A 15,912-nucleotide genomic window follows, 5' to 3' on the forward strand; every position below is an offset into this window, starting at 1 on the left:
TGATGGGGGTAATGGTGCCAACCGAGGCAATGCAAAACAGTGAAAGTTATCACTTGCGCGTTTCTCAATCGATTTTCATAAGGTTTACGTTTTTCAAGGTCAAAATGAGCTGTTAATCCAGAAGATTTGATTTAAAAGGAAAAATAAAGCCAAAAAAGGTTTTATGTCACTTAAAACGATCCTACCTGAAACATGCAGATCCCCTTTATTTTTTTCTGTGGTCCTCCATTGACATCTTGTGGTCAAGCCATATTACTACACAACTTCAAAATCTAGTTTTCAATTTGAATTATTTGTGTCATTGTCTGATCTCATTTTTGGTCAAATTGTAAACGTTTTGTCGTCTTACCTTTGCTGTACTTGTGGAGGAAGTTTCCCTCGCAACAAAAATCCCTGTTACTTTCTTGCAAAAGTCCTAATTATCTCCTTGGAACTTCAAAAGTGAAAAGATCCTTGGCAGTAAAGAAAGTCTTCCTCGATCCTATTCGTCCTATTCCAAAATGAATGCTTAGAGTTGTTTTTAATGAGCGAATGATCTTTCCACAGCTACTGTTGTAGCTGGCACCGTGAGCGCAAGCTGGAGTAACGTTGTCACCTCTTGATCCAAATCCTTTGCGACCGAAAAGCTGAGCCCAGTTTTGCATTCATGCCCCGACGTGTGAGCTCCACAGTCCGATGAGATCAGACTGAAGTCTTACAAAGTCATCATTCGTATGTGAATAAGACCAATAAGAAGGATTCAGCTTCAAATTTGGGAACTTTATGTACCTAAGCAAATACAAAGTACACTGGAACAATACAGTAGACAGACAAATTTCTTTGAGGGTCTCATATTAAAAAGGGATGGCATTAAATCATTTAACTGCCTGCCCCATTTCATAAAAACCGCAAATGGGACAAAAGGCAGTACAGCGCTAATTACGATTATCACAGTAAGTTTCACGACGCCGACATACCTGATAAATACCTCAACACTTTCCCTTCTAAAAGAAGAAAGAATTTCAAATGACACCGGGAGTGAACTATTTAGTGACATCCAACCACAGCAGCTATTTTATAATGTTTGTTAGAAAAAGGTACACAACAGCTACGGTTCATTTTGAGAAAACAACAAAAAATAAAAAAGGTAAAAAAATATATTACAAATCTTAAGTATTTACAAAGACAGCTTCTCTCTACAAATGCCTATCTACAATGACTCCTCTGTTTTGAACCTAGTTACATTATGAGTAACATATCCCTAAATATCATACGTAATTGAGCACCTAACAGGCATGGCTTCAGAAAACCATGGAAAATAAGTCTCTAAACTCCCAAAAAAAAAGAAGAAAAAAAGCAGTCAGAATAAATCTTTGTATATAGTTGGGCTTCAGGACTACAACAAATCCTTAGAAGAACATCCTGTGTGGAAATAAAGACACAGATGACTTTTTATTAACAACAAAAAGTAACTCTTGTGTACTTCATTCTCCTGTGAGCAACTCTTTCAACATGACCCACGCACCTGTAAATGCTGGGATCCAGGAGAACAGCTGTGTCCGCTGGTAGCTTGGACAGATGCACAACTTTGGTCTTCTGCTGCAGTCTGTCACTTTCATTCACCCAAACGTCAGGCAAGCTTAAAACGAAAACATTTAATGGCCATTAAGCTGTGCACTCTTCAAATAAATACAGCGGTGAGCATTTTACGATTCGTCAGAGTATTAAACACGAAAAGAATCGGAGGAAAACACCTACATGTCTTCGGGTGTCCAGTGCAAAAGGACTTTCACTTTGCCGGATTCTTCTTTCCTCCTTGCTATTACCTGAAAACACAAACATGTTTTACAAATTTGGGCACGAGACACACGTAAACACATTTAAAAAAATTTTTTTTTTTTTTTTTGCACTGTGCGCGTGTACCGTGCTGTGGAACACGACGCTGTGTCCGTTTCCAAGGCTCTCTATGTGTGTGGCCAAGTTGAGGCATATAGCTCGATGGCGGATGGCGTCCATGGTCTGGGCATCAAAGAAATCATGAGGTCGGGCTAAAAAAAAAAACAAAAACAAAAAAAGATGACAGAGGAGGAATAAATCAAATAATAAAAAGAGGACGACTTAAGGTTTTGATTCGTCTGAGTAGTAGTACATTTCGAGTACAACAACTTTCACATGGTCAAATTTTAGGTTCAATTTTGAATTTCTCTAAGACTGTGCATGACCATGTGTGTTTGGTTCCATAGATAATGCTGCTTTGTTGGCAGCATACATTTGCAGGAGAATTCTTTCAGTTTCCCAATGGAAAATGAAACTATTTATTCCACGACTGCTTTTTTTTTTTTTTTACTTTTCATTATTTTTCCATGCACTGTACCGATTTCTGAAACATACCCCAATTTAAACCCATTACCCAGTTTGTTACTCTTCAACCAGCAAAGCTGTTATTCCTGTACGCTGTGTACTATGTCGACTGTTATTCTTTTAGGTACTGTATATTCAAATGTACGTGCGTGCGCTGTACATACGGAGCGAGCGTCTATGCTTGTTCTTGAGCTTCCTCCTCTTGTTGAGGCCGGCCTTTGACGGAGACTCCTCCTTCACTTTGCCTTGATTGGAAACTTTGGACGAACCCTGGGCGCTGAAATGCGTGGGGACGTGCCGTGCCAGCCCACCCTGAGAGGCAAATGTGGCGTTGCAGCCTCCGACCACACACTGCACCCACGCCAACCCCGCCACATTAGAGAGAGCAGCAGACGGTCACGACAAAGCAGTTTGTGAATTGTGCGTCACCTTGAACGGCTTGTCGCCGCTGTGAGTCAACATGTGTCTCTGCAGCCAGCTTTGACTGGTGGATGGCGTGTTGTACACTTTACAGCCCTTCCACAGACACACAAAGACCTGTGTGGAGCACACAGACAAGTACATGCACCAGTAAATACAGGACACACATTGTACATTCCAGAGCAGTGTTTGAAAATGCATCGAGAGCAGCGACTTGAAGTACTGCAGAACATACACACGCCTGAGGCACACAGAGAACTAACACAACTAACTAGTCATTTTTTCCAAATGGATACAAAAAATATTCCTGTTCTATGAGTATCGTGAGATTGTCGGTGTAATTGTTGCCTGTATTGAAAGTCTGGATGGTTTTTTTTGTGTTTTTTTTTTTAAGGACAACAGCAAGAGAAAATAGTGAGGTTGGATACCTTTTAGTAGGCTTGGCGTTTGGAGTGTACACATCATGGTAGAATTAAGGGATACCGTCTATTTATTCTATGTAGATAAAATACTTACTCCTCCTCTCTGTCCGTCCACATGCGTGGCTCGGATGTGATCGGCCAGATCGGGACTGGAGGAAAACTGCACCTGGCAGTGATCCCAACAGCACGTGTAGCTCAACGACTTGCCGTTCGCTGGCATCGAGCCGTTGCCCACGACCACGGCCCCGCCGTGACTGGTGAACATTGCTGGGGTGGAACGGCCACTCGACGCGATGCTCTCCAAGTCCATTAGGGTGCTGCTGATACTAAACCAGAAAACACAAGAAATAAGTCGCTCGGCCGTCGCCACGCCCGGTCACCGCGAACAGATTACTGGTCCCCCCCCCCGGCAGCTGTGCCGATGAAGCGACGGGAGCCTCAGTTTTTTTCCCCCTCTTACAGCAAATATCGGCTCCAAAAAAATCGATTATCGGCCTCCTTGACTAATCGGTATCAATACTGACCCTGAAAAAAACATTTCAGTCTATCTATAGTAATCTTAAGGAAAAACACTGTACGTCCTCATTAACGGGATATCAAATTACCTACGGTATACTGGGATTGATAGGATTTTGTCGCAGCACTTCTCAATACAATGTGGAAAATGCGACAATAAATCGTCATCAATTCTCAAAGCTCAAATTTAAGGGCGCAACTGTAAACCTTGGCTCTTCACATATGTGAGCTAATTGATGTTACAAAGCATGTGTATGATAGTTAACGTTCAATTGTCTTGTGGTTTCAATTTCACCTAGAACGGATGGATCCATTACATTTTGATTTCGTAAAATGTACACAATAGCTGACAGCCAATTAGATGGGTGTCATTTCAAAAAAATATACATCATTATGGATGTATTTGCGGAAGTATCGGAACTATTGTCTTTACCGTTGCCGCGGTTGTATAAAGACAAAAGCGTTAGTGTATTCCACATCTTTGCCAGTTTGATGCAGTTGGGCCACCACTAAAATTTGAAATCAATAACTTTTTTTAAATTAAATTTAAGCGTGGCCACTTCAGCATGGGACACATTGAACCATTTAAAAACAAAATTATTATTATTTTTTTTAAAAAAAAACACATATTTGCTGTTGTTGATGAACTTATGTGAAAAACGACTCCTACATTTTACTTTGACTGACAACGTGTAGTTTGCGTTGAGTGCAGGGAGGCGAGAAAAGCTTTTTTTCCCCAGCCGTAACCTGCTCGCAATCACTTGCGTTCCAGGGGAACCTGTTGTCAGCAAATAGCAAGCTTCGCACTAACAGTGAGCGAATGAGTCGTCGCCATGCTTTGCCCCCCCCCCCCTCTCTCACACACACACACACACACACACACACACACACACACACACACACACACACACACACACCTGTCCTCTGAATCCATCCGACTGAGCGGCTCTCCGTCCGACGAGGTCACTTCCACGCTGGCTCGTCTTTTCGCGGCGTGCTCGTGTTTCTCCGCGGCCTTTGTGCGCTCGGGAGACCCGTTCCCTCCCTCCCTTTGTTCTTGTTTCAGCACCCGGGAGCCCTCTTGGGCCGACTCCGTGCTACTCGCCAGACTCCCCTGTGCCGGACTCTTGCCCGGCTCGGATAGTTTGCCGTCCCCGCCGTAGTCTCGTCCTTCACCCGGGGACGCCGTTTCTTTGACGCGGTCGTCAACGAGCGACGAGCTGCCCTGCTTTTCTGTTCCGGCACCCCCGCGACCACCACTAACCTCCATTCCTAAGCCGTTGTCGTTATTGTTATCCGGTTCCTGTTTGGAGTTCGACACGGCCTGTCCCTCAACGCCGGTATCAGCGGTTTCTCCGTTGGCAATGTGCTCCACCGTCGGCTGAGAATCACGTTCGGCTCCCTCGCTTGTTATCTGAGCCATATTTATTCTCTTTTGGGTTATTCCGGTCCAAAAGTTGCCTTCCTGCTGCCTCTCGTCGTCCACTCGCTCTGCAATTCAAGCGGAGAACACAGCAGGCGTTTGTAGTGACGTCAGGCCTCCTCATGCCCAGAGATCGTATAAAACAATATCGTATCACTCGGTGACTCAAATTCCCCATGCCCAACAAAGCTTTCATTCCGTTAAAGAAATCTAAGTAACAACAAAAATATATCAAATAACAATAACTATTCACTTGAAGTTACAAAAAAACCCCACATATACATTCATAACAAATCCTTTTATTTGTCACCACTTTAGTTGGTTAGGAGAGGCTCATAAACGCGGTATAGACAATCTTTGGCATTGTGGTCGAACTCCTCCACGTGTTCCAACAAACAGTAAAAGGACCAAACTCTCATCATGCAAGTTCCCTAAAGTTTATTTTATGTCTGACGATAGGAACATATTATTACTGATTCAAGAGTCATTCTCATATAATTAGACACACACACAAAAATCTAAATGTAGCGTTTTTTTATGCCACGCTTAAAAAGTCCCATTAAAAAAAAAATGATGCCTTCAAAGTAAACGTAATCCAAATGGCGGTGTCCCACTGAAATACTTTATTATTTTTTATCACGGTTTAGACATAAACCGCTTCATTAAAATCATGTGAGTTGAACAATTCACGTGCTGGCCTTCAAACTTTTAACTGCTTAAATTGTGTCTGTTGATTCATTTTTTCCGCCTAATATTAAATGACACACTCGACTAGTGAATTTATGTCTCCACTAGCTCTCTATATCATGGACTGTGTTGTATGCAAAACAAAAACATCACCTATAACTTACTCGAATAGTCTGTGGTGGCATTGAACGGAGGACTTGCTTAATTTAGTGTGCAAGCATGTTTAAAAAATAATAATAATACAAATTGGATAATGGAGTAAAACTAGTGTAACAGAGTGATGGTGGATACACAGAAAGAGAAAGAACAGGAAAAAAAAAAGTTTTGTATGAACATCAACATTTATTCCACAATATAAAACACATGGGGTATGAACTTTTTGCATATTGGACCTAATAACATTAATAATAATCTCTATAATATATTTGCTTTTCTTTTTAAAGTGTACATAAATTGTTTTCTATACAGATTGTACAATCTATTTCATTTCTGTTATGTTCTTTAACCTTACTTATTGCTTTGTACATGTGCTATTCTTTGATTCTCCACCTGCTAGGACGGATACTAATTCACAATCTTTTCCATTTCGGATTGTCCACCTTTTTCCTTATAGCATATTTTTCAAGGTACAGGGGGGGAAGGGAAGAAAAAAAAAAAAAAAAAAAGTGACTGAAAATATCTACCCCAAAAAAATAATGTTTTTTTGAGTCAATCCAGATGAATCAAAAATCATTAGGTTCAAACAGAAACCAGTGGTGTTCACTTCGGAGTTTAAATAAAGCACTGCATGTGTTGTACTGTAGTTTGCTGCCATTCACCATAAGACTTCTCAAATGCTCCAGTATATACAGTATAATACAGCTGTACACTTCAACATCAACTATCCCCTCTTCACGCTGTCCAATGCCGTACATCATTTTATATTCGAGCTCTAATACTTATATCAAGAAAGACTGTATATCAAAATGTACTTTTGCTGGAGTTAGAAACATAATCTAATTATTAAATGACATTTGACTCATCGAACTCGTTTGAATTGTAAAACAAGGGCTCCGTTTCAGGTCCACTTTTACCCTCGACTCACTTTGCGGCCAAGACCCGAAGACATATTAACTGAGCAGAAAGTCAAAAAGCCCCAAGTTTATACCAGTGGCGCGCAAATGGGCGGGCCTGGGGGGGGGGGCGCGTGGTCCGGGACAGGCATCGAATAACTTGCCTGAGGAATCGTGTCACTTTGTGAAAGTGGCTTTCTTTCCCCTCTTCTCCTTCCAGTGTGGCTCTAATACGTCTTCGTACAAACTAATGTAGAACTTTTAGAACATTCATACACTTAATTCATTCATAAATTAATAAATATTAATTGAGCTATAGTCAATCAAGGAAATTTAGTCACATGCCCACACCTCATGTACCACTAACTGCTTAGCAGCAAACAGGTTAGAAAATTGTTCAGAAGCTTTCACAATAAAATAATCAAACAAAGAAAGCTAACGTACAAGACTTTAAAAGCCATTTGCATTTGTCTGCATTGGACAAATATAATTTAGTTTTAATAGTCATACAAACTTTTGTATATTTTATGAAATGATGCATTAAAAGTTTGAAACACTCAATATATATTAATATATACTACTGCATCAAAAGTTAGAACATTGAATAAAAATTCATTACATTTCAGTCGTTCAATTCAAAAAGTGAAACTTGCATTATACAGATTCATGAAACAGATTCGAAACAATTTCTACATTACAAATCATTTTTGACTGGTCTTGATATGATGTAAAATCCGGATGGGGATTTTTTTGGGGGGCTTTCAATTACCTATAAGTTATAATCATCAACAAATCAAAACATTTTCACTCCACATAATATGAGGTTCACTTTTTTTTTTTTTTAATTCGTTTTTTAAAATTGAACTACTCAACTAAGTCCACCGAGATATTGAGATGCACCTGTGTGTATGTATGTATATATATATATATATATATATATATATATTGTGTATCTCTCTCTCTCTCTTTTATATATATATATATATATATATATATATATATATATATATATATATGGGATGTCAAAGTTAAAGTGTTATCTCATGATTAATCACACAAAAATTATCTTTTAATCATGCATTAATTTATTTTGACCACCGAAACCTGGAAATCTGGCGCAGGTTGCTATAAGGTTAGTGATCAGGCCAATGCTTACACCAGTGAAAAGCCGAGTGAGGAGACTGACTGGTGGGCTTGGCGGCAAATTGTGCTCCAAAAGTCCCCCCCGATGGGACTTTTGGGAAAAGAGGAAAAAAAAAAAAAAAAAAAAAAAGATAATTTGCATATAGTTCAACACTAAATTCTCTTCTCCTCAAAGCACAACAAGTTCCAAATACCATGTCAGAGCAAAATATGGTACTGCGTGTGGTATAGTTGGCACATGTGATCAATTGCTATTAATCATAATTGAAAGGGCTGATTAATCTGATTTAAAAAAAAAAATACCTGACAGCCATATATATATGTATATATATATATATATATATATACACACACACTGTATATATAAAATTTTATATAGAAAAACTTTGGGCTATATCAGGACATGAGGAGCTAAACAGACACGACACCTAATGTCTCAGGACTGCCTCGGACACTCTGCTTGAAGTCAACTTTTCAGTCTCCTTTTTGTGTCATCGCAGTGGTCTTGTAAATGCAGGAAGCCGGGGGGGAAGTACGCTCTTTGCAACTTGCTACATTCAGGCTTTATGGGATGCCGTGGTGGATGTCGAGGTTGATGCTCACGCGTCATTGCTCAGCATAGTGAACATTTGTGCTGTAAGGCGGAGAACAACTATTAATTATACAAATATTGGGATCTCATTATGCAGTTAAATGGGCGTCAAGTATCCACAGACTTTCACCATTCACGGTACGGCCCGGTCCCTACCCCCACCCCCTGCAAATAGCGGGGTTCCATTGTATTGAAGTCTCATGTAAGATTTCATGAAAAACTCATGATAACACCAGTGCCGTCTTCCTCAAGTCAGTTATCCCTTCAAAATGAACTCACCTCATCTTTTTGAGTGGTCGAAGAAGACTGTGCTAAATACAATTGGAGCTTCTATACACTTACAAGCCAATAAGTTGTTATTGTTGTGTTTCTTGTCATTTGCTGGTAGCTGGTTGTAGGATTCTAGGTGCTTCTCCAGGCTCTCCTCCCTGGCCTTCTGTTGCAGCACATCTAACTCCCCTTCTTTGGGCTCAGGGCTCGGCATCTCCGGATAAGAACTCTGGAAGCTGCAATCCACAGGAGTAGAATAGCTCACTTTAGAACTCGCAGTGTAGAAATCGAAGGCAAGAAAGAGATTCAGTTAGTTGCATGTTTTGGGAACGTGTGACGAAGCCTGAGGTCATTTATGTACGTCAATGCAGCTGCGTTAAGTTCTGAATGCAGGGTGGGTGCTCCCCGACACAATCCCAAATCTTGTACTGACGAGGAGCTGCTACGCATGCACAATTTTAACCAGTCCAACGTTTAACCAGTGACAGCAAAGCAAAGATGTTTCCACCCCCCGAGGGCGGAAACACGTCACCAATCCGACAACACAGATGAACTAACGCATTAAAACCAGTCCATTGCTTTATTTATCATTAACTATATACAGCAGTTTATCCTGCTCATCTATATATTAGTTTAGTAAATATGTTTAGAAATATTGTATTTTTTGTTTAATGCCAGAATAACGACGGGATTTTTTTTCCAGACAATTTTTCATTATTTTCTTCAAAGTCAGACGTTTACATCCAGTAAGATTACTATACCTTTAAACAATTAATTGAAGCTTCTGATAAGTTGGCTGATAACGTTTGCATTGATTAGAGACACAGCTGTGGATGTATTTGAAGGCACATCTGAAACACATTGTTTCTTTGTGTAACATCACGGGAAATTAAAAGGAAATTAGCCAAGTAAAGAGCAACGTTTAGCTTACTTTTCTAATTAGCCAAGATATCAGGAAGAGAAGTATGTAGTACGCCCTGAAACCGCAGGGTCGTCAGTTCCTTAGCGCCACATTGCCTACGAATTAATGTGGTCGGATGTTCGGTTGTGGTCGGAGGGGCCGTCGGCGCGGAATGACACCCTCTCTTCTGTCAGACTGCCTCGTGGCAGCTGTAGCTACACAAGTAAGCTTACTACCACCATGAAACCTTAAAGCTTGTTTGGGTGCCTAGAAACGCCCTATATAGGTGTCCGTACATCATGGCTGGCCTCACCACTGTCTTCTAAACTTTTCCCTTCATCCTAGCAGAGACTCTTCTGTCACATCACTTACCTGACACCTTGCTCTACCCATTCCAACCTGCCTGGATCTGTTTTTTTCCACTTCCTTACTCCACGCACCATTGCTCTGTACTGTTGACCCCAAGTATTTAAAGTCCTCCACCCTTGCTATCTCTTCTTCCTGTAGCCTCACTCTTCCCCCTCCACCCCTCTAATTTTTGCACATACTGTATATTCTGTTTTACTTCGGCTAATCTTCAATGCTTTCTAACTGTTCCTCCACCTGCTCTCACTGCAGATCACAATGTCATCTGCAAACATCATGGTCCACGGGGATTCCAGTCTAACCTCATCTGCCACCTATTTATCACCACTGCAAACAGGAAGGGGCTCAGGGCTGATCCCTGATGCAGTCCCACCTCCACCTTAAAATCCTCTGTCACACCTACAGCACACCTCACCACTGTTCTGCTGCATGTACATGTCATTTACTATTCTAGTATATATTTCTCTGCCACTCCAGACTTCCGCATGCAGTACCACAGTTCATATCTGGGTACTCTTTCATTGGTTTTCTCTACAGTTACAAAGACCCAATGTACCTCCTTCTGACCTTCTCTGTACTTCTCAATCAAGACCCTCACGGCAAGTATTGCATCTGCGGTACTCTTTCTAGGCATGAAACCATACTGTTGCTCGCAAATACTCACTTCTGTCCTGACATCCTGACAAACATTGAACTGTTTGGCCATAATAAGCATCGAGACGTTTGGTGGAAAAAGAGGTAAAAGCTTGCAAGCCTGAGAACACCATCACGACGTTGAAATACAGGTGTGGCAGCATCATGCAGTGGGGTTGTTTTTCCCAAGGAAGGGGCTTGGTGCACTTAAAAAAAAATAAAAAAATAGATGGCATCATGAGGAAAGAAAATTATGTGGAAATACTGAAGCAAGACATCAGCCCGGAAGTTAAAGCTTGTGCGCAAATGGGTCTTCTCAATGCACAGTGACCTGAAGCATACTGCCAAACTGGTTACCAAGTGGCTTCGGGATAACAAAGTCAATGTTTGGGAGTGGCTATCGAAAAGCCCTGATCTCAGTCCTATTGAAAATTTATGAGCAGACATGAGAATGCATGTGCGAGCGTAGTGTGGCCTACAAACTTGGCTCAGTTACATCAGTTCTGTCAGCAGGAACGGGTCAAAATTCCTGCCAACTATTGTGAGAAGATTGTAGAAGCATATCCAAAACGTTTGACCCAAGTCATACCGTTTAAAAGCAGTGGTACCAAATACTAATGAAATGTACAGTATGTAAACTTGTGACTTTGAAGAAAGTAATGAAAAATTGCCTCAACAAAATCCTTTCATTTGGGTAGTCCTAATTGAGCTAAAACAAGACATGTTCAGTCTGATTTAATGTCAGACAGTGAGAAAAAAAAAATGCTCGTGTCTTTTTTCAATTGTGTTTTAGGTAAACCTGTGTTTTCAACTGTAAACTGGAGTGAAAAAAAAAAAACCACACACCTGTTTTCAGTGGTGATATTTGTTGGCGAGCTGGTCATATCTTCTCTGCTTTTGTCATCCTCAAAAGAGTGAAGGTTTACTATCTCCACATGCTGGGTCTCAGTGTGCCGGTCCAAAATCACTGCCGTCTGCACTTCACACAGCTGAAAAAAAATAATGTAATGCAAACATGAGGTCCTATCATTTTCAAACATTCATGGGGGCGTTTTGTACTGTTCTCTCAAAATGTGTGGCTTGGATGTATGAACGAATCCCAAATGTATACGGAGACTGGTAAGAAAAACCCACAAAAGTAAAAGCTCAACATGTGCGAAATGTTAGCCAATGAACCGATTGTCAATTCGCTGGAAAGCAGCCTAGTTCCAGGCTGCAATCCCAGCTGCATCCAGCAGATAAAGCATTTCAAGCCAACATTGAATCCTCTACACATTTCCACAAATCTTGTCATTGAACCAGATTACATTCTAAGAGGATAGTTGAGCTTCAATGGGCGATTAACCACAGTTTGGCATGCAAACTTGGATTACACGATGGCGCTTTAACAGTGATAGCTGTGAGGTGTGTCAGGAAAAAAAATAAAAAATAAAAAATAAATCCATGACGGCAGCACAGTTTCACTAAGTGTAGGCCTATGAGTGTTTTCCCTGTCACTATTGCTGCGACTGGTCTAGTTTTGCTAATATGGCGCGCCGTTATTTTCAAACATGGATTAAATGATTTGGCTCATTTAAAAGGACTTTTCAAATTACATCTGCCATACTGCAAAAAAAGAGAAATTGCAAAATTGAGGTGAATAATTTAATTCATTGCCAACTCGGTGACAGGCCCAGTTTAGGGGTACTTAAACTATAAATGTTTTTTTTTTACCCTATCAAATTGAAGTTTTAAAGGACACCTTTTGCTTTATCATGAGATGGCGTGATATATATGTATGATTTTCAGCAAAATTCTGTGCCTTTCATTAAGAAATGTCATTTGTCATTTTTATTTCAAAGGTTAAAAAGTAAAAAATGTAGAAGAAGTAAGCTCTGCTGGCTATTGTTATGTAATGAAGAGGGTCCAAACAACTTATAAAAATCAAACTTTACAATTTTAATGCACTTGAAAAAAAAAGTATTCTCTCTAAAATTGTGTAGAAACCCTAACCAATTAAATTACACAACTCGTTACAGGTCGACAATGATGCATCAAAAATGGTGAAAGTACAGTACTTTCGGGACAAAAATATTGAAATCTATCATTTACAATATTTCGAGGTCAAAGTAAGGGCAAAGAGATGTGAGGTTAAGTGAGTTCGAACTCTGCGCTACCTCATTTTCTGTGTTGTTAGTCTCAGTTTGCAGCAAATATCCACTCTGCAGAGTAATTCCCCTGTCATGCGATGCTTCTTCACACACCTCCTGTTGATTAAAACAGAATCATAACATACCATTGTAACGGAGTCGGGAAGCACAAGAGCCAATCAGATTCAAGGAGGATTTAAGTTTCTAAGGTAACTTGGTTCAAAACTTGTTTTTACTTTTGTCAGCTCCCTGTAGGGTTGTTGAGTTACTGTCGGGCTACAAGCCCGACAGTCGTGTTCAAAATAATCATAGTCTTTATTTCGCTGCATTGGGAACACTGCACGTTATATCCTAAATAAACACAAAGAAAAATGTCACCAAAAAAAAAAAAAAAACATTTTATTTAGAGAACAGAAAATGAAGAAAAAAAATATTGGGCTCTGAAAATAAATAGTGGAGTCTCTCTCTCTCTTTTTTTTTTTTTTAACCAACTCAAAATTGCACGGTAAACTGAAACATCTATAAGATTTAGCATTCCCGTGACTAAAATAAATCAATATTTAGTTGAGCGCATTCCACAATTCCTTTGCATTTCTTGGTTTTGCCTCAAAATCATTTTTTTTTTTAATGTCACCCCGCAGGTTTTCTCTCAGCTGGACTTGCCACTGCATAACTTTAATTTACTTTTTGAATTTGCACATTCACCAATTGGCAGATTTTTGTTTTGCTTAAACTATCCTCTCTTATTAGCTGAAAAACTCACCTGTTTGCTGTTTTCCTTTTCACTCAAACGCCATAAGATTGCGCCAAAACCTCTGTCTTGGTGCCAAGGAGCTATATTGCAATGACACATCTCGAATTAGAGACAATTTTAAATGTTTTTAGAGCAGGGTCAATTAATCGTGCTTTTCCGGTACTTGACGCAGGACGCGCTCCCTACTCCTCACAAATAGTCAAAAAGGTTTTAGAACAGTTTGACTCCGGAGCTGATTATTTGTATTTCTATTTCCCATGAGAAATATGAACACGTGAGAAGCTGACCAGCATCACATAAAAAGACTTGTAGAAATTGTAGACCAGCTTCCACTGTACAAACAAATTGCTATGTGATAAATGAACGTTTAAAAAAACCAAAACAAAACATGGAATTCTTAAAGCATATGCATTAAAACAGAACCTGTGATGTAGTAGGCACTTCCTCTGCGCGAGATACAGCTTCAGTTTCTGTCCTGCTCTGTTCACTGTGAAACATCTTCACTTGCTTCAGGGCCGCTTCCAGCTCCAAAGGGTCTGCACAGGTTCCCACTGCATGGGCCTGAACCTTATTACATCCACATATACAGTAGATATCAGTCCGTGTGTACATATATCTATAAATATGAGATGTGAAAACAAACTGCTGATGTTGGTGCTGAACAACATCTCACTACAAATCTGGAATAATATTCATTTCTCCCTGTGCTTCTTTCTCATCCTTTTGTGTAACATACAGCTGTTAGGCTTTGTCATGCACCTGGAGTTGGCACAAGCAAAGAGTTGATAACTTAAAATTCCTGGTTACGTTAGGGAAGGGCCCAACTGAATAGAGTAATCCCTCGCTATATCGCGGTTTAACTGTGGCTTCGGCGCATCGCGAATCTTTTTTTATTGATCAGTATAGTACCTGCACATGTTTTGTACAGTTATCATTGGATAGTTGACTAAAATGTTGCAGCAATTACTCAAATAAGGACAAATGGGCTCTTTTACGTTGCAAAAAAAGAATTTGACTGAGCAATTTCAACTCACGCATTTGTTAAGTCACCAAGTTGTTTAGCAATGCGGGGAACATGACTGGAATGCCACTGTTTCACACGCAAGCCACAGTGAGAGTCTCATGAAAATAATTTCACAAATACCAACTTAGCCAGACGTACAGTATAGCTAATGCACACACTCATAACAATGTGGCACAAATGCAAATAAAGAGCAACGTTTAGCTTACTTTTCTACAACCTGTAGTTCAAAACAGCACCCGCGCAATACATAAGGGATTACTGTATCCGGAACCGCTATGACAGGCTGATGGAGAATATGTCACAGTCAAGTCTTCGAGTGGCACAAACCCTTGAAGGGTGACCGTAAGCAGGTGGCAAATTTAACTTTATTTGTATTTTTTTTTCTTGTTTGCTTAGCTGTTTTTCTGTTACTTTTTCAAATTTCTTTTTTTAACATGTTCAAAATGAAGACTTCATTTCAGGTAATTTTCATGTAATTTGATCGACAACAGTAAAGACGTGGCCCACTGAAATTCCTTTTGAAAATTAATTAACTTTACTGATATGAGTATTTTAATTATTGGCAGTTATCATTCAAACAGAAACCGTGATGCGTCCGAAATTAAGTTTCATGATTTTGCGACATGTTTTCTGGAGATGCTAAATACAGTTTTGGATACATAGGATTTTTCTCCAATTGCTTAATATATGGGGGGGGGGGGGGGGGGGCGTGCTCTGTAATATTTAATGTTACCTGCAGCACAACAAAGGGGTCATCTTTGCTGAATGAATGCGAGCGGGACAGGGCTTCTCTTCTCTTCTCTCGTTGAGATGACGCTTCTTGGTGTCTTCTCATCCTTTCCATCTGCTCCTCCACACTCATCCTGGGTCGGCCCACTTCTCTCTCCCCATAGCCGATCTGGTCTACTAGTGCGCTTCTGGGACGAGCCTGCAAATACAAAAACCTAGACTTATTTCTTTAAGATGTTGTCGTCTTATGTTAATGCTTAAAAGCAAAACCTACTGATCTGGATTCAGGCTTTTTAGTCTTCCTCAGGGTGACGTAAGAGGCAATTGTCGTGGACTCAGGAGGGCTCATAGGAGATTTGGTTCTCAGAGGAACAATGCCCACTGGGTAGAGGGGCACTGCTGGAGGAAAAGCACATTAGATGCGTTGATGTACCATTTTACAAAAGATGCAAACAAATCCAGTATGAACAAAAATCTGATGGGGAGAAGTGAGAAAAATGTTAATCAGTAA

At 40.2% G+C, this 15,912-nt stretch overlaps 2 protein-coding genes across 15 annotated transcripts in view; both read right to left on the minus strand.

Annotated features, from left to right (window-relative positions):
* Positions 1-657: 657 nt before the first annotated feature.
* aebp2 (AE binding protein 2) lies at positions 658-5,196 on the minus strand. Of its 2 annotated transcripts, none has more exons than XM_061667788.1 (8): positions 4,616-5,196; positions 3,277-3,508; positions 2,770-2,877; positions 2,505-2,691; positions 1,903-2,027; positions 1,738-1,805; positions 1,505-1,618; positions 658-1,401 (listed from the first exon to the last, which is right to left on the minus strand). In XM_061667788.1, the coding sequence occupies exons 1-8, from the start codon at positions 5,119-5,121 to the stop codon at positions 1,389-1,391; spliced, it is 1,353 nt and encodes a 450-aa protein (XP_061523772.1). In that variant the 5' UTR covers positions 5,122-5,196; the 3' UTR covers positions 658-1,388. The 2 variants fall into 2 exon arrangements, with proteins under 2 accessions (XP_061523772.1, XP_061523771.1); XM_061667787.1 differs by having other exon boundaries at positions 658-1,427.
* A 2,122-nt stretch (positions 5,197-7,318) lies between these two features.
* The window catches only part of LOC133397294 (pleckstrin homology domain-containing family A member 5-like), a 94,790-nt gene continuing 86,196 nt past the window's right edge, over positions 7,319-15,912 (minus strand). For 10 of the 13 annotated variants that reach the window (XM_061668009.1, XM_061668003.1, XM_061668011.1 and 7 more), the window contains 7 exons: positions 15,676-15,800; positions 15,406-15,600; positions 14,072-14,215; positions 12,922-13,011; positions 11,612-11,754; positions 8,938-9,101; positions 7,319-8,637 (listed from right to left, as the gene is read on the minus strand). In XM_061668009.1, coding sequence (XP_061523993.1) covers positions 8,603-8,637; positions 8,938-9,101; positions 11,612-11,754; positions 12,922-13,011; positions 14,072-14,215; positions 15,406-15,600; positions 15,676-15,800 — 896 coding nt within the window. In that variant the 3' untranslated portion in view covers positions 7,319-8,602. Of the gene's footprint in view, positions 8,638-8,937; positions 9,102-11,611; positions 11,755-12,921; positions 13,012-13,131; positions 13,246-14,071; positions 14,216-15,405; positions 15,617-15,675; positions 15,801-15,912 lie in introns of those variants that run through there. The other 3 variants (XM_061668002.1, XM_061668012.1, XM_061668014.1) reach the window with 3 other exon arrangements.

The sequence above is a fragment of the Phycodurus eques genome, chromosome 22, assembly GCF_024500275.1.
Source record: "Phycodurus eques isolate BA_2022a chromosome 22, UOR_Pequ_1.1, whole genome shotgun sequence".
Lineage (NCBI taxonomy): Eukaryota > Metazoa > Chordata > Actinopteri > Syngnathiformes > Syngnathidae > Phycodurus > Phycodurus eques.

Excerpts from the sequence above, each read along its gene's own strand:
- aebp2 (XM_061667787.1), bottom strand. The coding sequence starts at position 5,121 with ATGGCTCAGATAACAAGCGAGGGAGCCGAACGTGATTCTCAGCCGACG. Across the intron at positions 1,806-1,902 it reads GCGTCGTGTTCCACAGCACG|GTAATAGCAAGGAGGAAAGA; the intron begins GTACACGCGCAC and ends TTGTGTTTTCAG. Across the intron at positions 1,428-1,504 it reads CTGGATCCCAGCATTTACAG|TCATCTGTGTCTTTATTTCC; the intron begins GTGCGTGGGTCA and ends GTTAATAAAAAG.